The sequence below is a fragment of the Aquarana catesbeiana genome, linkage group LG10, assembly GCF_042186555.1.
Source record: "Aquarana catesbeiana isolate 2022-GZ linkage group LG10, ASM4218655v1, whole genome shotgun sequence".
Classification (NCBI taxonomy): Eukaryota; Metazoa; Chordata; class Amphibia; order Anura; family Ranidae; genus Aquarana; species Aquarana catesbeiana.
In genome coordinates this window covers 98,609,734-98,631,056 of record NC_133333.1, presented here as the reverse complement: position 1 = coordinate 98,631,056, position 21,323 = coordinate 98,609,734, and the positions used below count along the sequence as shown (strand labels likewise).

At 41.2% G+C, this 21,323-nt stretch overlaps 1 protein-coding gene across 7 annotated transcripts in view; it reads right to left on the bottom strand.

Moving 5' to 3' along the window:
* CADM1 (cell adhesion molecule 1) overlaps positions 1-21,323 on the bottom strand; it is a 544,514-nt gene that overhangs the window by 113,371 nt on the left and 409,820 nt on the right. For all 7 annotated transcript variants that reach the window (XM_073602402.1, XM_073602399.1, XM_073602401.1 and 4 more), the window contains one exon: positions 14,798-14,970. In XM_073602402.1, coding sequence (XP_073458503.1) covers positions 14,798-14,970 — 173 coding nt within the window. The remainder of the gene's footprint in view (positions 1-14,797; positions 14,971-21,323) is intronic.

Here is a 21,323-nt window from a genome sequence, read left to right as displayed (position 1 = left end):
CTCAAGAGATGAAATTCCACATAGTATGTCACTATGTTCGTGTTTGTTGGCCGACAATTGAGTGCCGTTAGTATGCAAGACAAGTTCCTGGCACACGCCCTTCGGACAAAAGTCTGACGCTCTGTTGGGCAACAATCCGATTGTGTGTACGAGGTTTAACTCTCGTGAGAGTTTGCCAGGAAGAAGGGGGGATGAGTCATAAGAGGGCCAATAAAAGCTGCAGAGTTGGAGGTGTGTCTGTAAATCCAGGAAGTGAACAGGCAGCAGCTTCAGCTGCCCACAGTTAAAATGGCTGCAGCCAGACTTTGTGGAGGGAGATTTCTGCAGCATATTTGGCAAGTACAGAATCACAGTATATATAAAATAATATGCAAAGTGGTTGGAGGGAAGCTTCAGAATGGCAAAGATGGTTTTATTACAAATTATGTGAGCAGACTGCAGTTCCTCTTTAAAAATAGGTGCACTTTCATACACTTTCCACCTAAATGCCCCCTTCTTGCCCCCCTGATCACCCCACTTACAGAGACCTTAGATCAATGTATCATGGGTATTGATGATGCTGCCTGCACCAGGCCAAGTGCCACTTGTTTGCCCTGTCTTCCACAAGCCTAGAATAAGATGGGATCACTATTGAAAAAAAAAAAAAAAAAAAAGAATCAGGTCTATACAATGTCAGTACACCAAAAATATTGCAGTGTGTGGCCCTGGCATAGAAAGCATCAGTACTCAGGAGTTCTGTGATCCAAGGTATGCATTGGGACATACAGAGTAGCTTTGAAATGTCAGGGGAAGGCATCTGGGCAGTAAGTGCATGGAAGTAAGTTTATCTAAGGAGCATATCTTTACCAAAATATTAATTTTGACTACAGTGTAGCAGCACCTTTAATCTCACTGTCAAGGAACCCCGTCGCACTTTGTTTGAGTGCTTCCGTCAGTACACTGCTTCCTCCAGCGTGAACCTTCAAATATCAGATATTATAGCCACATATTGTAACCAAGAACCAGGCGAGACTAGCTCAGTTACAAAACTGCAACATGGAAGGTTTTATTGGACAAGGATACAGGCTTTTTATACACTTCAAAAGTAGGTTCCCCCTTCCTGATCATATTACTTTAACAATACAAACTGTAACCAGATATATAAATTAACATGAGCTAATTAACTAGTCATTTAACCAGTCTAGGTGACTCAGAGGTCGTCTCCTAGCTCAAACTACAATACACATTATCACAAGCATACACACCTTCACACAATAGCAGGAGGCCACCAGTAGCAGACTATACGTTGTACATTGTACAGAGGCAATGTGATCAGCTCTTTCAATTAACATGTATAGTTCAGAATCAAATAAACCAGGAATAGTCTTTGTATATTTCCTGGGAGATATTGTGGATATATATTACTGTCCCATGTGAAGTAATCTAAATCACATTGTCAATGTTCATTAGCTGTCGATCATTTTCTCAGTCACCCTGTGCCCCTAATAGACACAGGGTAACTTATACACAAGAGGGGCCTGGGGAACTGAAACAAGGGTTTCCCAACCTCTCCAAGGGATTCTGGGTTCCACGGGCCCCCCCACCCAAAGCGACTCCCGTCACATCTCTCCCCTTTCGGCAGCAGCCTAATACAGGAGGAGACCCCAGATGGGTTGACTCCGAAGTTAGTCCGAAGTTCCAGTCCCCCAATGCCCATACCCACACAGTACCCCAAACAAATTGTCTCAAACATATCAATACTCACCCAGCCAACCTCTGGCTCTCTCGTATAACATACCTGCTTCCTGGGGGGAAGTGCATACTGGCCCTTCTCCCTGGAGTCCTTTCAACAGCTGAAGAGAAGACAGGGTGGCTGGGCTCACTCTGTAATGTTGTTAGGGTTTCTGGGCTGACTGCCCAGCATCCCTGGGGTATACAGGTGGAGATCGCAGTCTCATCCACTTCCACAGGAAATCCATCCTTTGTTAGTTCAGGGCAGAGGCCAGCAGCGCTCTGCCTTGTTGCCAGCGGTTCAGCTGGGCGTAGGAGCTTCACTACATCAGCTTGTCGCTGGGGAGGGAGGCCGATTGCCCGGCTCCCTGGAACTCCGCAGCTGGTGCTGGGCAGAGGTTGGGAGCACTCTGCCCTGTTGCCAGCACTTCTGCTGGGTTTCTGTTAGTGGAGACCGCAGGCCCATCTACCGACACCAGCTCAAGCTGCCGCTGTGAGGTGCCGATTGCATTCTCTCCCTGGAGCTCCTGCGGAGTGGATTGTTGTGGGCAGAGGCCAGTAGTGTTCAGCGCTCACATCATTCATTCTGGCTAACTGTTGGGGAGGGAAGACAGTTTCCTCCACTCTTGCTGACTGTTGGGGAGGGAAGACGACAACCTCCTCTCCCTTCTCCCCCTGGATCCTGATCTGTTGCTCAGAAGTGACCGCTACCTCCTCACCCTGGGCCTTTAGAACTGCCGCAGATGTGGGGCAGAGGTCTTGAACCCTCTGTCCGGTTGCCAGCGCTTCAGCCTAGGTGACTCAGAGGTCATCTATCTCACAAACTACAATACACATTGTCACAAGTATAAACACAGGACACCTTCACATAATAGCAGACCACCAGTAGCAGACTATCCAGCTCCTACATTGTACAGAGGCCAATGTGATCAGTTCTTTCAATTAACATGTATAGTTTAGAATCAAATAAACCAGGAATAGTCTTTGTATATTTCCTGGGAGATATTGCGGATAAATATTACTGAATGTAAACCACATTCTCAATGTTCATTAGTAGCTGTCCATCATTTTCTTGGTCACCCTGCGCTCCTAATAGACAAAGGGTGAATTATACATAAGAGGGGCCTGGGGAGCTGAAACAAGGGTTTCCCAACCCCTCCAAGGGATTCTGTGTTCCACGGGCCCCCACCCAAAGCGACTCCCATCACACTCACAGCTAGCTTTAAGCTGAATTTAATGTCTAATTTAACGCCTACTGTATAGTCTGACCACTACACACTAGCCAGCAATCAGATTGGTAGTCAAAGTTTAACAGTTATTACATGTCTCTCGTCCATGCATAGGTTACCCTGGTGATTTCAGACCAGCCAAAAAGGAACTCCAAGTTAGAGAGGGAAAGAGATGGTAATGTATGCACCTTTAATCTCACTGTTAAGGAACCCCGTCGCACTTTGTTTGAGTGCTTCCGTCAGTACACTGCTTCCTCCAGCGTGAACCTTCAAATATCAGATATTATAGCCACACATTGTAACCAAGAACCAGGCGAGACTAGCTCAGTTACAAAACTGCAACATGGAAGGTTTTATTGGACAAGGATACAGGCTTTTTATACACTTCAAAAGTAGGTTCCCCCTTCCTGATCATATTACTTTAACAATACAAACTGTAACCAGATACATAAATTAGCATGAGCCAATTAACTAGTCATTTAACCAGTCTAGGTGACTCAGAGGTCGTCTCATAGCTCACAAACTACAATAAACATTATCACAAGCATAAACACCTTCACACAATAGCAGGAGGCCACCAGTAGCAGACTATACGTTGTACATTGTACAGAGGCAATGTGATCAGCTCTTTCAATTAACATGTATAGTTCAGAATCAAATAAACCAGGAATAGTCTTTGTATATTTCCTGGGATACAAGTCACAGTTTAGACATCCCCGTAATAGGAATTTCAGTTTTAGTGAGGTACACCCCAAGGGTTAAATACATCTAAGGAGATGCAGACCCTGCAGCTTTTCTCATTAGGGCACAGAGTGCACCAGGTTATTATAATGAACCAGACATCCAGATGTATTCCTCCAGTGCCCAGTGAGCAGGACGACTACTACCCATGTGAGCAGCTAGAAATAAAAAAAAAAAAAAAAAAAAAAAAAATCAACTCCCTCAGTAAAGTGAGTACAGATTTGTCCTCCATTAGTCAGCATGCGTCAGATTATTTTTTCCCCAGAGAGGATTGTGCAGAATCCTCTAGTAATTATTGTCTGAATAGTTTATCTTTGCAGTAACCAGGATTATTTGTCAGGGACCACTGTGCAGAAACCATACTTTCTTAGCAAAGCAGTGTGCAGAATAAATATTTCCCTTACCAACATGTGTGCAGCAGGATTATTCCCTGTGCAATCAGTGTGCAGCAAGATTATTCCCTGGTAATAAGCATGTAGCAGGATTATTCTCACAGTAATCAGTGTGCAGCAGGATAAACCCCCAGTAATCGGGAGTGCAGCAAGATAATTCTCCCAGAAATGTGTGCGTGCAAAAGGATTGTTTCCCCCAGTGACAAATACGCAGGAAGACTTCTCCCTCCCGCCAGAGTTCTCCCCATGTTCCCATATTTTACTGCTTTGAGAGAAGCCGATTGGCTGTAGGGGACTCCTCTCCCCTCCCCTTGTGTTTCCAAGAAGAGTGTGGTGTTTCTATAGCTACAATAAGCAAGACACCTCTTTATGTTCTTCTGTCATAGTGTGAAGGGATTAGCCAATTACAGAAATGGCAGCATTTACACAAATATCTTTTGCTTCTAAGTAATGAGTTGATCTCCTCCTTCACCCATTCACATTACTGTTCTGGTGTGCTTCCATTTCTAAAAGGACAGTAGCATTTTCTTCAGATGTCTGCACTAGACACAACAGTGTTCAGAATAATCCAGCCATTCTCTCGACATTTTCCAAAGCGATAAAATAAATAAGGTGTTAGATTGGGGAGCACTTTCATGTTCCTGCTGCCACCTGTTAATGAATCACTGTTCCCCAGGTCCTGATGAAAGGGATGCGGAGAAGTAATCTTGCTTTGAACTTGTGAAGATGGTAGGGTGAGTAGGGAGTGCAGCGCTGTACTCTGCGTGTGATATGAGGAGTTAGCAGGATGTCAGCCTCCAATCAGAGGCACATCTGGAAGTCTCTTTATCTCTCCCAGTGCCGGCCTGTCTGTAATTAATACATCAAACCCTTAATTACAGACAGCACTTTTATGAGTGCTCAGGGAATATGGCTGCAGAATGGTGTCACTGTCAAGATGACAAAGACAAATAGAAGACAAAGTGACAGCTTAATGTGGTACCGAGTCTTGCTATGATATGTGCGTGGATGGATATGGATATAACTATATTCATACAAGCCACTGATACATAAAACGTATACAAACCTAAGGGAAAATTATCACTAACAAATTATCTGTCATGTCCAATAATGGCGTTCAGGCTAGTGATGCGCTAACCATTTCAGATAACAAATTCAGTCATCTCATCTCCTGTTGCTCCAATACTGAAAATCTGTAGTACAGAGAGAAATCTTCTCTCAGCATGCTGGAAAATCTCTGTTATGCAAGAATAAATGCTTTTATTAACCACTTTAATACCGGGCCTATTCTGGCACTTCTCTCCTAAGTGTAAAAATCATCATTTTTTTTCTAGAAAATTACTCAAAACCCCCAAACATAATATATGTTTTTTTAGCAGACAACCTATGGAATAAAATGGCAGTCATTGCAACTTTTTATCTCACACGGTATTTTCGCAATAATTTTTCAAACGCCTTTTTTTTTGGAAAAAAACGGTTTCATGAATTAAAAAATAACAAAACAGTAAAGTTAGCACATTTTTTTTGTATAATGTGAAAGATAATGTTACGCCGAGTAAATAGATACCTAACATGTCACTCATGGAATGGCGCCAAACTTTGGTACTTAAAAGTCTCCATAGGTGACGCTTTGAAAATTTTTACAGCTTACCAGTTTAGAGTTACAGAGGAGGTCTAGTGCTAGAATTGTTGCACACGCTATGGTGCCGCTACGGTCTCAGCCAATTAGGAGGGAGAGTCCCGGACATCCGAGGGACTTGTGGACGTCGCTGGATAGAGAGAGATGGGGCTCAGGTAAGTATTAGGGGAGCCGAGGGGGGCTGCTGCACACAGAAGGCTTTTTACCTTACTGCAGAATGCATTAAGATAAAAAAAACCTTCTGCCTATACACCTTCTACAACTTAATAGATGCAGAGCACAATAGGGAGCTAATTATTCCAACTGTTTAGGGACCATTTGCTACACCTAATGACTAACTTCACTTTCACTAACATCACACCTTTTTTTTTTCATTAGCAAAGCTACTCAGAATCTCCTGATTGGCCCCTGACCAAACAGGCCATTGTCAGGGAGTGGTGACGTATTTCAGTAGCAAGAAATTAAACTTGTCCATGTAGCTCCAGCTATACCTTAACTAAAGCCCAGCCTTACAGTACTCCTTCTATACTAAAATGCTACCAGTGATGTTGAAAACTATATGTCAGCTCTGACCCACAGTTTTCCACCATAATACTTTGGTCAGTAGCAAGAAACAGCAATGGAGCCCAAGAGCTAACACTCATTCTGCCTCCTAGCAGGTTGGGGAATTATCAAAAGCAAGAAAAAGTACATGGCGGTTAGACAACACATTACACTCAATAGGACATGTTCTCACCAATACACGGCACTGTAATGCTGTATTTTGGGTATGTGAGTTTGCAGCCTTCCATTCATATCAATATAAATCTAAACACACTGCAGCACAGGGCAATACACTTTGATGACACATGCATTTTAAAATATATTTAAGCAAACACAAGCAAGCAAGTCCATTTCAGCTGTTTCCAGCACTTCTAAAGTGAGACTAGAGAGAACATGGAAGCAATATGATGGAAACTGACAACTGTGTACAGGTGATTTAGGTCTCTGTGGCAAATAAACCAGTAAAATTACATATATTTCTATAAATAAAGAATATCATTTATTTTGTAAATAAAAATATAGAAAAGCAACTGCCATGCAATGCAAATATGAAATTGAAGATATTTGCTTTTTTGGGGTCTCTTACTTGTTAAAGCTGAACTCTGCTGACCTTCTAGAGGTGTTCTCAAATTGGAGGAGGTGGAGAGGAGGAGAATTGACACCACATCCAATCTGAGCAGATTTACAGAGTGGAAGCTGCTTACATAGAACTGGAGCAGCACTTAGAGGGACTGCAGTCCCTCTACGTGCCCCTTCTCACTTTTTCACTATGGTAACCTGTGTACTGTACCACAGCATTCATCTGATTCATTCTGAATGGCACCTCAACACATTAGGGTGGCATTTATTATTTTTATTTATGTATTTCAGGCACTTATATAGCGCCGTCAATTTACGCAGCGCTTTACATATACATTGTACATTCACATCAGGCCCTACCCTCAAGGAGCTGACAACCTAAGGTCCCTAACTCACATTCATACATACTAGGGCCAATTTAGACAGGATCTGATAACCTACCAAGCATTGTGGTACACAGCTTTGGAAACAAAAAGGTTTGATCCACTGTAACCTTACCTTAGCCTGATAAACTACCTACCTCCCCTACTAATTATCAACCAATTTTGTTATTGAACTTCGACATAAAAATTCACACTAAATTTATAGCCTCACGATTAGAAGATACATTCCTGCATCTAATCCACCTTGGTCAAGTGGTATTCGTGAAAGGCTGACAGTCAAACGGCACTGGACACAATGGGCTGAGCGTAGTCCTCGGAAAAGGCATTCGACTGCGTACAATGGCGATATCTCTATGAGGTACTGTGAACATTTGGTTTGACAGGATATATAGATGGTGCTATTAGGACCTTCTACTCTACTCTTTTTAATATAACCAATGGCACTAGACACTGATGCCATCTTTCCCTTAACATTTTTGTACTAGTGATGGAACCGCTCGTCCAAAATGCACCCAACCATATCGGAGTTTAAATTGGGGGATGAAGAGTATAAATTGGTCTATATGCGGACAATGTTGTCCTTTCCATCACTGACCCGTTAACTTCATTACAGTCCCTCACTAGTGTCTTACATGACTTTAGCCAGATCTCCCTCTATAAAGTGACCTTACAAGCCGACCTTGATGCACTATTTAATTGGGCAACTATGTGGCAAATGAGGTTTAATGTTGATAAATGTAAAGTTGTGCACTTAGGGGGCTAAGAATATGCATGGATCATACATACTAGGGGGAGTACAACTGGGGGAATCCATAGTGAAGGATCTGGGAGTTTTGGTGGATCATAAGCATAATAACAGCATGCAATGCCAAGTTGCGGTTTCCAAAGCGAGCAAAGTCCTTTCTTGCATTAAGAGCGGTATAGACTCAAGAGAGAAAAAGAGATACTTTTGCCCCTGTACAAATCATTAGTAAGACCTCATCTGGAATATGCAGTTCAGTTTTTGGGCACCAGTTAACAAAAAGGATATGGGGGAACTGGAGAAAGCGCAGAGAAGGGCAACCAAACTGATAAGAGGCATGGATGAGCTCAGCTATGAGGAAAGATTAGAGGAACTGAATTTATTTTCTTTTGAGAAGAGGAGATTAAGGGGGGATATAATCAACATGTACAAATACATAAGTGGTCCATATAGTGAACTTGGTGTTGAGTAACCCACTTTAAGTGAGATCAGTCATCACTGAGGACAAGGGGGCACTTTTTACATCTGGATGAAAAGAGTTAACCCTTTCATGACTAAGCCTATTTTTGAAATTTGGTATTTACAAGTTAAAATCCATATTTTTTGCTAGAAAATTACTTAGAACCCCCAAACATTATATATATTTTTTAGCAGAGAATCTAGAGAATAAAATGGAGATTGTTGCAATATTTTATATCACACGGTATTTGTGCAGCGGTGTTTTAAACGCAAATTTTTGGAAAAGGGACACTTTCATGAATTTTAAAAAATCCAAACAGTAAAGTTACCCCAATTTTTTTGTATAATGTGAAAGATGATGTTACGTCGAGTAAATAGATACCAAACATGTCACGCTTTATAATTGCACGCACTCGTGGAATGGCGACAAACTATGGTAGCTATGAATTTCCATAGGCGAAGCTTTAAATTTTTTTTACGGTTACCAGGTTAGAGTTACAGAGGAGGTCTAGGGCTAGAATTATTGCTCTCGCTCTGACAATCACGGCGATACCTCACATGTGTGATTTCAACACCGTTTACATAAGCGGGCGCAACTTCCGTATGCGTTATCTTCACTGCGTGAGCTTGCGGGGACGGGGGCGCTTTAAAAATTATTTTTTTTTTAGTTATTTTTATACTTATAAATTGTGTTTAAAAAAAATGTTTTTTTTTTTTTTACTTTTATTGCTGTCACAAGGAATGTAAACATTCCTTGTGACAGTAATAGGTGGTGACAGGTACTTTTTATGGAAAACGGCGATTCTGAATACTGTGTATTTTTTTAAATTCGGCGCCATTGGCAGCCGAGTAAACGGGAAGTGACGTCATGACGTCGCTTACGCGTTTACAATTAGAAGGCTGGAACGAAGCCATTAATGACGTCCCCTCCCGCTCCTCCGGTATAATAGCCGAGCAGCTTTTAGCCGCATCGGTTGTTATATACGGATAGCTGATCGCCCGCTGTAAACAACGGTACCGGGATGATGCCTGCAGCTGCGGGCATCATCCTGGTATAACCCCCGAAAGCTGAGTACGCACATCTGCGTACGGTCGGCAGGAAGGGGATAATCTCCAAATACAACAAATAGACTCAAATATAGCTGCTTCTGGCTAGCTCAGTAGCTTGATTTAAAAAAAAGGTCTGGATTATTTCATAAATCTTCATAATATAACTGGATATTAACAGACATTTTTCCCCCTGCTAGAACAAAATGGATCAAGCTTTGCTTTTTTTTTTTTTTTTTTTGCCTTCCACCAAGGCAATAAGATTGTGGATATGGGATTGTATGTCCCACCCCACGCCCCCCGCCCCCCTCCTCTTTTATTGGTTAAAGTAGATGGACTTGTGTCTTTTTTCAGCCTGACCAACTATGTAAAGTGAACATCTCCAAGTCCCATATGCTACCTATTGCACTTCCAGCAAGTTTTAAAAAATCAATTTTAGCATGTTTCGGTTTCTCCTGGGCTCCAAACTTGACTATTAAAGTGTTACTAAACCCACAACAGTAAAATCTGTCTGTATATGCAGCAAAGCATGCTTGTTATACTCACTGTGGAACCCAAGGGGTTAATCCTCTGCATTGTGTAAAAAGGCTGTTTGATCCTGTTTTCTCTGATCCTCCCCTTCTTCCACAATCCTCAAGCCATCTCCTGATAGAACAGAGGCCAGGGGACAAGCTGCACATGCTCAGTTTGGTGTGCATTGCTAGAGATTTTTTTTTCTTGGAAGAGTGCATATGATCAGCAAAGGGCAAATCAGGACTGTCCAGACAGAGGGTCAGGGGTCTTGCAGTCTCATAGGACAGTCAGAGAAGAATGAGAACTCCTCCTACAAGCTTTAACCAGATAGAAGTCACAAGACTGTTATATACTGAGAGATCGTTTTATTTTATTTTTTTTTATTTCAGGCTTCCCAGCCTAGAGGTGAGATGTGGGGATTATACTGACCCCATATCTCACTTGAAAGAGGACTGATCATGCCATATTCCTATTCCAAGGGATGTTTACATTCCTTGGAATAGGAATAAAAGTGATCAATTTTTTTTTTTTTTAAAGTGTCAAACCAAAAAAAGAAAAGTAAAACAATGAAAAAAAAACAAAACAATTTTTAAAGCGCCCCTGTCCCTGTGTGCTCGCACGCATAAGCGAACGCATACGCAAGTCCTGCCCACATATGAAAACTGTGTTCAGACCACACATATGAGGTATCACTGCGAACGTTAGGACAAGAGCAATAATTCTAGCCCTAGACCTCCTCTGTAATGCAAAACATGTAACCAGTAAACAATTTTAAAGTGTCGCCTATGGGGATTTTTAAGTACCGAAGTTTGGCGCCATTCCACGAGCGTGTGCAATTTTGAAGTGTGACATGTTAGGTATCTATTTACTCGGCATATCTTCATCTTCACATTATGCAAAAAATTGGGCTAAATTGGTCTAACTTCAATGTGTTGTTTTTTTTTTTTTTTTTTTTTAAGCATGAAAATGTTTTTTTTTTTTTTTTTTTTTTTAAAAGTGTTCGAAAAATTACCATGCGAGATAAAAAGTTGCAACGACCGCCATTGTATTCTCTAGGGTCTCTGCTAAAAAAAAAAAAAAAAAAACACACATCCCGGATCTCAAGGCATATCACCAAGCAGTGATCCTGGACCAACTCAAATTCTGGTGGTCTCCATCGGTAGAACGCTCACTATTGGGTTCATCCTTGCAAGGCACATAGGTGCCATGTTATTAGGCCTTCGCCCAATCTCCCCACTTAACCATAAGGGCAGGTTCACACCACAAAAATGCACTCCGGATACGTTCCGGATCAGTTTTTGCTTCCAGTTCACACCATACGCAGTTCCAATGCATTTTCGATACAATTTGCTATGTTCCAGTATAGTTCTGTGCAGAAAAAAATGCAGCAAGCTCTACTTTTCTTTCTGCACCAGAAACTGACTGGAACTGACTGCACTGGTGAGATCCAGAGCCATTGGAATACATGGAAAACACTGTGCATGCATTTTTAGTGCGGAAAAAAGGTGCACAGAACTGCATCTTGTGTGAACTAGCACTCAAAGCAGGAATTTCCACCTGCAGTCTCTAAACCTGGAATCTTACACATCTGATGTATCATCTCTTCCGATCCGTCATTTTGGAGTCGTTTATGCAAGACTTGTCCCTCTCTAACTGGAAGGACGCTGGCCTAGCCACACTTGGCCACTTATAATGAGTGCTCCACACTCCCAACATTTGAGGATCTACAACAAAATTACCCACTTCCTAAAACCAATTTTTACAAATACCTACGACTCCCGTCCATCCTCATTAATCTTGCCGCAGAAGAGTCTCACATTCCCAGATCCCATTTTAACAATGCCACACAAAAAAGCAAAGGCATCTTTTTTCTATAGTATCATCAACCACTGCTTCTTCTCAGGTAAATCCTCTTCTATGGAAACCTGGGAATCCAAACTTTCACAAACCTTTAGGCTGGGTTAACATATGTGCAGCCGCAGGTTCATGCCTGGGGTCCGATGTGTGTCTGTTCACCGGTTCAGTTGCGATTCAGGTCCAAATTTTTGCCTGAATACGCACCTGAACCAGACACAAACACGGATAGGGCCCTTTTTCAACCTGCTTCACGGCCATCCCGGACCTATATGAACAGGTGGCTGTCACACTTGCCTGTCATGCGAATTGGACGTGGGGGAAACTCGCATCCAATTCGCACATATGTGAAACCAGCCTTATGCCCCGTACACACGGTCGGACTTTGTTCGGACATTCCGACAACAAAATCCTAGGATTTTTTCCTACGGATGTTAGCTCAAACTTATCTTGCATACACACGGTCACACAAAGTTGTCGGAAAATCCGATCGTTCTAAACGCGGTGACGTAAAACATGTACGTCGGGACTATAAACGGGGCAGTGGCCAATAGCTTTCATCTCTTTATTTATTCTGAGCATGTGTGGCACTTTGTCCGTTGGATTTGTGTACACACGATCGGAATTTCCGACAACAGATTTTGTTGTCGGAAAATTTTATATCCTGCTCTCAAACTTTGTGTGTCGGAAAATCAGATGGAAAATGTGTGATGGAGCCTACACACGGTCGGAATTTCTGACAACAAGGTCCTATCACACATTTTCCGTTGGAAAATCCGACCGTGTGTACGGGGCATTACTCTATCTCCGTGGTACAAATCATCTAAATTACTTCAGACTTGTACGAACTGTGTTACTCAGTCTATGACAAAATGGTTTACTGTAATTACATTTGTTATTGAGGAAAGAATGACCGTGTACACACAACATAACATAACTGGAGACTGGTTAAAATAGATCTTTTAGGATTTTTCTTTAAATAAAGTGCTTGTGCAGCCCATAGCTTAGCAAATATGTTGTCAAATAAGCAGTTTATATCCACACTATAGGAGTGGATAAAATTGCACCCCTGCTCTTCAGACCGGCCAGATGCTAAGCAAATTACAAACTGAAAGGGCATTAACAATCTGTAAAACCAAGTTGGCAGGCAAAGACTCAGGCCAGGGTGGGCTACACTTTACTTTCAAGAATGGAGAATGTGAAAGTTAATGCCTGATTGTACTGTATGTAAAGTGGCCAGCTTCCATTAGTCTAGTAATTCCCCCATTTGTAAAATACAAATGGGGGAGCTGTACAGCTGTAGCTTACCTCAAACCTAATAATATAGCGCAAGGTGTGCAATGGGCATGTGCAAAGTGCTGGAACCCATAGAAACTGATCAGCACTCATTTTTCTGCATTATCATGCATTCTGATTGTTTTGGGTCACTGCACAAAGTCTAGAGTTTATAAATATGCCCCAAGCTGCAGTGATAGCTTCAAAGAGGCCCCCTGCCACAAGGGAAAACAAGATAGTTGCTGCCCTGCCTATTATTAAAGTAGTAAAGCTGAGAAATGCCCAGGTGCTATAAAGGAAGACCCTGCAGGGAAAAGTTTTTTTTTAAAATGAAACTACCTAGAGGCGATGTAAGGGGCACTAATGCAGCCCCGTATGTCTTCTGCCCTTTTCCATATGATTTATGATATTGCATGACCAAGTACAGAGGGCATATGGTATAGCATCAGTGCTGTCCGCACCAGTCGCCAGCAGCGTCTCTATGCAGCTCCACCATGGGGGAGTTTCATACAGCACCTCTCTGCCCAGTGTGATCATATGTTTTAGTACTGCATGGGGATATATGAACTAGGAACATACATGTTTTGCTATGCCACTTTAAACAATGTAAATATAAGTAGTACATTTTACTAATGAGTTTGTGCGTCAATAAAAAGAGGCTTTAAATTCTATAGCGGATAAAACATTCTCTTTAAAGTAGAACTAAAGGCTAAACTTTTTTTTTAATTTTTGGAGAAAGATTAGACAACCTGTCAGGTTTTTATTGCTGTCTGTGTCCCTATTAGGAAAATTCACCTTTCTTCCAATGGGGACACTAGTTTTGGCGACTATGGGATTTCCTTTAACTTTCTGTTGTATCTATAGACAGGAAGTGAAGGGAAACTTTCCCTGTGGGACACAGATGGCAAAAAGAAAAAAAAACCTGGCAGGGTTAAAACCCTCCCTTACTGTATTTAAAATGGAAAAAAAAATATTTTCTTTCAGTTCAACTCTAAGCCCCGGTTCACACAGGGGCGGCACGACTTGCAGGTCGCCTCACCGACTGGCCTGCACACGACTGCCACGGCGACTTGCAAAACGACTTCTGTATAGAAGTCTATGCAAGTCGCCCCAAGTCGCCCCCAAAGTAGTACAGGAACCTTTTTCTAAGTCGGAGCGACTTGCGTCGCTCCTATTAGAACGGTTCCATTGTACAGAACGGGAGGCGACTTGTCAGGCGGCTAGGTCGCCTGACAAGTCGCCCCTGTGTGAACCGGCACTTAAGTAAACTTGGAAACACTCTCTAAAAGTGCTACAAGTACAAAATGTTGGAACCTAGTAGCACCCGCACATTTGAGACATCTTCACATTGATGCCCTGGGAAGCTTTAATAAAAATCGCTGATTTCCCAGCAGTGTTACCAGTTGACCCATCCCCTTTTGCATCTTTCCACTGGCCCATCAGTGCAATGGGCAGTTTTACCAGTCATAATAATGGTGTGGGGAGCAGTGAAACAGCTCAATAGGCTATTAGAAATGTCTGTACTTGTATTATTAGAATATATATCAAGATTTAGGGTTCCTGGAGCCCTAGAGAAGACATTTAGAAGTATGCACAGGAATTGCTATGTGCCCGCTTGCTGGTCCTTTAGCCACTTTAGATTATTTTCTTAGCAATTGCTAAACCAAAACACAAAAGTCCACAACACTTACCGTACACAAAGAGTGTATAATCAGCTGAAGAGCTGCCCACAATGTTGGATGCCTCGCACCTGTATGTGCCATTATCGGTTTTGTTTAGGCTGCTGATGTAAAGTTTGTCTTCTTCAATGATGATGTTGTCTGGAAGGTCATCGTCTACTCGCTGCCAAAAAACCTTTTCTGGCCTGCAAGTACAAAACAAACACTTGAGGACACCTTTGTACGATAATGGTAAATGAGAAGTGATGTGTAATATAATCTCTGTTTAACATCTACAGATCCAACTCTACATTATATCCATAACATGTGATTTAAAAACCCTTCAAACAATAGGACACAACATACATAGTGTGAAAAGGATTTAAGTTTGCCATAAGTACAAATTGAAGTACTGTAGGGTTACAAAGTAGACATCTCAACTCAAAAGGAACATCTGGATGTGAGCAGAAGATAAATAAAATCACACTTGCTTCAAGTGAAGATCCAGAGATGAACCAGTGATTTCCTCCCTGCTATCTACTTCTCAGAGGATTGACAAAGTTCAACAAATTAGTGGTGACAGAAAGCAACAATGCAAGCAAATGAGAGAGGAGGTCACCTGTGGACCCTTATTGGTGGGTAATAGGTTACAGCAGTGGGGGGTGCCCAGAATCCACCCTTTATCCAGAAACACACTGTAATTAAATGTGTTTATTCTATGCATCGATACTCAATTCAAACTCGTCATATTCTTATGGCGGCAAAGAGAGTTATAGCAAAAGCATGGAAGTCTCCGATTGTCCCCTTTGCCGAACTCAAGCAGCGTGTTTTACAGGTTATGGTCTTTGAAAAAATGTTTGCCAGGCAAAATGACAAGATGGCTAAATATCATAAAGACTCTTTAGATTCAGACTCTTTGGTCTTGTAGTAGGTAGAAGTGTAAGGCAAATAGCTGCTGAGAAATTACCCTTTTCCTCCCTTCCCCCGTTTTTTCCCTCTATCTTTTATTCTTTTCTTTTTCTTACCCTAGTTCCCCCCTTTTTTTTTTTAACTGTACTTTACTATGGGATTTCCTTGGTCTTTCCTTGGTATGTGTTCTTGCCGCTGAGACCGGTATATGAGAAGCGATTCAGTGACAACTTTTGGGGCATGCCATTCATGAGAGAGTGAGGCTTGCTAAGGTGTGAGAGAGAGCTGGAGCCATCAATCCATGCGGGATCTGTCATTGTTTAAATTCGGATTTAGACCTCTTGAGTTGAGGGGTCTAAGGATTTAGTAAGCAGCATTATAATCACTTGAATTAGAAGTTTTCCTGACAACGCAACGCTATTTTTTTTCAGCTGTAATAGTCAACTACATTAGTAACATACTGTGTACCATTTGGGCTTTCCATTACCAGGACATATTTTTCTAGGTCTAGTCACAAAAGGTGAATTTATTAGTGCAATTCTTTTAAATGTTACTAATTAGTACACTACACAGGAGCCTGGAAAACAAACTGTTACTGGCACTTGATGAAGAAAGTGTAGAATCTTGGCTGTGCACTCGAATAGGTAAAAGGACTGCAGCATTCATCACAGGGGAACGTAAGGTATAGCAACCAATGTATAAAAGGAGCTTTAATTGGAACACCACTACAGGTCATAGTTCTATTTTAGTTACCAGGGTGTGGTTTTACCGATCTAATTAATTTACCATAGATCATTAAAAGTGAATTTTACATTCTTACTAATATTATTAATTTCATATCTTTCACTGAGTGCTTTGTACATGTCTATTAATAGCCTTACATTGCAAAGTAATTTGATATTTTACATGCTCTTTGATGTAGAACTATCTGTGTGCACACTGAATCCTAAGAGCTAAGCTGTTTACAAAAGCATAAATTAAAAAAAAAAAAATGATTAAGGGCCCTTTGTCTCCCAGCGCACAACAGCGGCCATGTGTTTAGTGCAGCGTGTGCTGGGAGACAAAGTGTCAATGCGCCGATCTTGGTGCATTGACACTTTACACTTTGACATATACCAAGTGACATTTCAATACAGTTCTATTTACTGCAGCATTGCAACCCTCTTTTTAAAAAAAAAAAAAAGTACTGCATACTGTGGTAATGGATACCGCTGGAATGCATGTCTATGTGTAGGGGCTGAGCTGAAAAATAGCTGCCAATGTAGCCCCAATGCATCTGGTGTGTTCAAGCCCCAAAAAATCTAGTATACTCAAACTTCTCTATGTGGTTACAGAGCAGACCCCCTTCACTTCCCAACCATACAGTCACAGGAAAAAAAAATATTTTAAATACTGTATATAGAAATGGCTTTTAACATTGCAGATAAAACAAACAAGGTATCAAATGCAGTGTTAATTTTAGTCTTAGGACTAAAATGGCATTTTAGTTTTAGTCCCATTTTAGTCTTCTGCAATTGTTTTAGTCGTATTTAGGCGACCTAATCTCCAGTACATTTTAGTCGACTAAAATGTCCTACGTTTTAGTTGACTAAAATCTCCAGTTCATTTCAGTAATTGCAATTTAGTTTTAGTCATAGTCTTTTAACTAAAATGGCATTTTAGTTTTAGTCTCATTTTAGTCTTTTGACGAAAATGGATTTTAGTTTTAATCATATTTTAGTCATCTCAATTGTTTTAGTTTTAGTCGACTAAATTAACTCTGATCAAAATTTGGAAGGGGAACGTAGATGCACTGTGTACAGCATTGCTTCCATGAGGAAAGGGTTTTCTAAGTATTCTGGACCAGGTCACCCACTGATCTAGGGTAGGTACAAGCTGGTATAGTTCACATGAAAGGCTGCCAGTTAGGATAATGTTATTTGAACATATATTTACCTTTTATGGGTCAACTCTTAAGACAATTTAATTTATTACATTTTACTGGTATGCTCATATCACTCTCCGGATTGAACTAAATTATTTTTGAGAAGGATAACTAATTTTTATTATTATTTAGTTAATAAATAACTATTTAACTAATTATTATTATTTAACTATTAATTATTTTTTATTATTGATGCTAAAAGTTCCTGAACCCACAAATGCCTTCCAAAAACACATATATGACTTAAAAGGCATTGTCCATGACTTCCTACAAGAGGTACTGTATATTAATAATCTGATATGTTACCTCAAAGTATTTAAAGGTGAAGAACACCTGGATGTTTCTAATAGAACATAGCCATCCCTCATTGTGACAGTTTCTAATCTTTCTTAAGCAGTTGCATCCCTTTAACTCATTTCTGGCCTGGCACCATCTCCAATGTGTCCTGCAGGGATTTTGAGTGCAGATTTTCACCCATCCTCGTGAAGCAGAAAATGTGATTAGCTGTAATAACCATCTATGAACCAGCCGATTTATATAGCCATTGATGCATTCATGGATGGATAGAATAATCAGAATCTTGTAGAGCTGTTATTTGTAGTTACATGTGGAGTGTTTTCTAATTATTTAGAACTTGGAAAGAGCTTTAATTCTGCAATACCTCCCTACTGAGAGAACTATCAATGTAACAGTAAACATTTTACATACTTGTACTCAGTTCATGCCTTATACCACAGCTCCATAATGATCTTTAGCCTGACACTACAAAAGATCTAATATCTTCCAGATCTCTAAATGTCAGAATTGTGATGAATTCTCTTTGGCTCTATTTTTTGCCATTTAAAGGCTAAGTTCATCTTTTGAACCCTGATCAGTGGATTGCTCTTCCTTCAGCTCCATACCAAGATGCAGACTTTCAGTTAGAGCGCTGGAGCATTTTTTGTGGTGGCAGATGGGACTTGTAGTTCATCACAGTGGGGAAGGTGGGCTGTGACCCACTGAAATGTCAGTAAAGCAATACTACTGTCCACTTCATTTCCATATGGGAGTCCTTTGCGGGTCTACTCTACCCGTTTCTCTGCATTATTCCATTTGCATAGAGCACTAAGGAAATACTTTTGGATAGATACTGGTACAGAAATCTTCAGGCACTTTTGATGCAGTTGAAGGAGCATTACCCATTTCACGGGCACCAATTTTAGGGTTACAGTGGAAAAGAACTGCCTGCAGCTGGCCAGCTCAGTAGGGCGGCTGCTTCTGCTATAAGCTCATTCTCTTCAGCAACCGTTAACTTACTGCAGAGGGGTCCCCTAGACTTTCCTGATTAAAGAATAGTTGTGATCGGCAGCTGACAATCTGTCAATCACAGCCATTCATTAAACATGTGACTGCCCACCTGATGTAGAGTACCCTCCTCTCTGTGTGCGCTCTGCTTGCTCACCTTTGTGTGCCCTCTTGATAAAGTGCTGCTCTTTCCCCAAACCTGTGTACCCTGTTCCTGATTTTGAGACTTCAACCTCAGCATTTAACAGCAATATGACTGGCTTTCTGGATTTATGAAGATCTCATGGATGGAGAGAAGAGAGGCTGGCAAACATGCCTTCAATGTTTACACTCTCCTTCACTTAGCGAATGAACAAAGGAAGAACACAGTATTGAGCACTTCCATGTTCATTCATAAACTGAAAGAAATTGTAAACAGGAGAAGCAAGTGTACTGAACTTCTTCGCTTTGTGAATGAACACAAAAAAAAAAAAACTCAGCACTGAGCACTTCCATGTTCAGTGATAGTTTTGTTTTTGCTGGGCAGCAGAGGAGAATGAGAATGAGGGAAATTTCTCAACTACAAATGGCAAAGATCAGTGGAATGATCCTAATATACAGTACCTTTGAAGAGGTCCTGTCACAAATAGTGTATATACTGTCACAGGAGTTTGTCATTGTGTAAAAAAACAAAATAAAAAGGTAAAACAAATATATAAATAAATACAAATCAAGCATTAAAGCTGATGAAAGAAAGAGCTGGGAACACACCGCTCAAAGCCACCTGTGAAAATCTGATGAGCTGCTGAAGAAATCCGGGTGCCTGCCTGGTCCGCAGCCAGGGAAATCCAATGGAAACAAAGAAGAATGGCTGCACATCTGGAAGTAAAATCAAAAGAATTTATTGAAAGTCCATAAAATCAAGCAAACATGACAAACATCAATCCAAAAAAGGTGCTCAGTGGATGTGTTTCACACAGACGTGCTTACTCATCAGTAAGTGCGTCTGTGTGAAACGCGTCCACTGAGCACCTTTTTTGGATTGATCTTTGTCATGTTCAGTTGATTTTATGGACTTTCAATAAATTCTTTTGATTTTACTTCCAGATGTGCTGCCATTCTTTGTTTCCAAAGCATTAAAGCTGACCACCTGGACACAAAAACTCTATTTTAAATATATTGTTCAATAGCCACAAAGGGTATACAGTAAATATACTGTATGTGCTGCAACACAAGTTATTACTTGGAAAAGTAGCAATGACATCATCACTGTGCTGTACACAGAGCAGAGCTGGGGGGGGGGGGGGACAAGCATGCCCACCCACAACAGGCTGTCTGCAGAAAACCAGAAAAGGGGGTGAACACAAGACCCGTCACCCTGCACAAGGAAAGAGGGAAGGGTCTGGTCTGCTCTGTACAAGAGCTTCCTGCAATAAAGTTTCTCACCAGATTACTACACAGATCTGGAAGATCCCCTACTCTATTCACAAAAGCTACATTACTGCTTCCCACAATGAAAAAGCACCCTATGAATGGAGAACGGGTGGATGAGAGAAAGGACCACCTCCTCAATTCATAGAGTACTTTTCACTGTGTTTCAGCAGGTATGAGCTGAATTGTGATCAGTGTATGGACAGCTTTAGTCCCTGACCATTTTCTGGAATGTACATATTTTTCTACAGGTCTACTAAGGCCTCTTGCACACTGGACGTTTTTATAGCTGCTGCTTTTTGGCTTCAGACATTTTTTTATACAGTCAAACTCCACATCATGTTATCCTATGTGTCCATGCACACATAGGCTGTTAACTGTTTTTGGCTGGGGCGTTTTTGGGCTGTAAAAAAACCCCAAAACCAATGGGTTCTGAGAATTTTTTGCAGCTGTTTTCAGATGTAAAAAGCTCCAACGTCAAAAAACGCTGATGGATGCAGATAAACGCTCAAAAACGTGGCTCACCAGCGTTTAACTCTCCATGCAAAAAAAAAAAATGCTATTGCAAAAATGTTGAAAAACTCACTGCAAAACCACTGGCATTTTTATAACGTTATTTTAATGTCCCGTTTGCATGAGGCCTGAATGTTGGCTGTGATACTTCGAGTTTATTTAACCTCTTGCACATTCCTACTGGATAAAGTATTTGTCTGTCATGGTGATGGTCAAATAGAAATGTGGCTGTAAACCCTCACATATACCCAGTGAAGTGAACAGCCTCAGATGATACAGAGATAAAACAAATCTCCCTAAATAAGTTTTACATGTATATCTGCTGTCTTCAGCTTGTTATATTCTTTAGAAAGTGTACATTGTGTTAGAGATTTTTTTTCTTCCTGTTCAGCACTGGGTGTGGATTCTTGGCATACAGCCAAGACCGCTGATTGGAGGAAAGGCACACACCCTCTCTGCTCAGGCAAAAGGAAGGAAGGAATGTGCAGAGCCCTGCTGTGAATGGAACAGCTCTCTGCT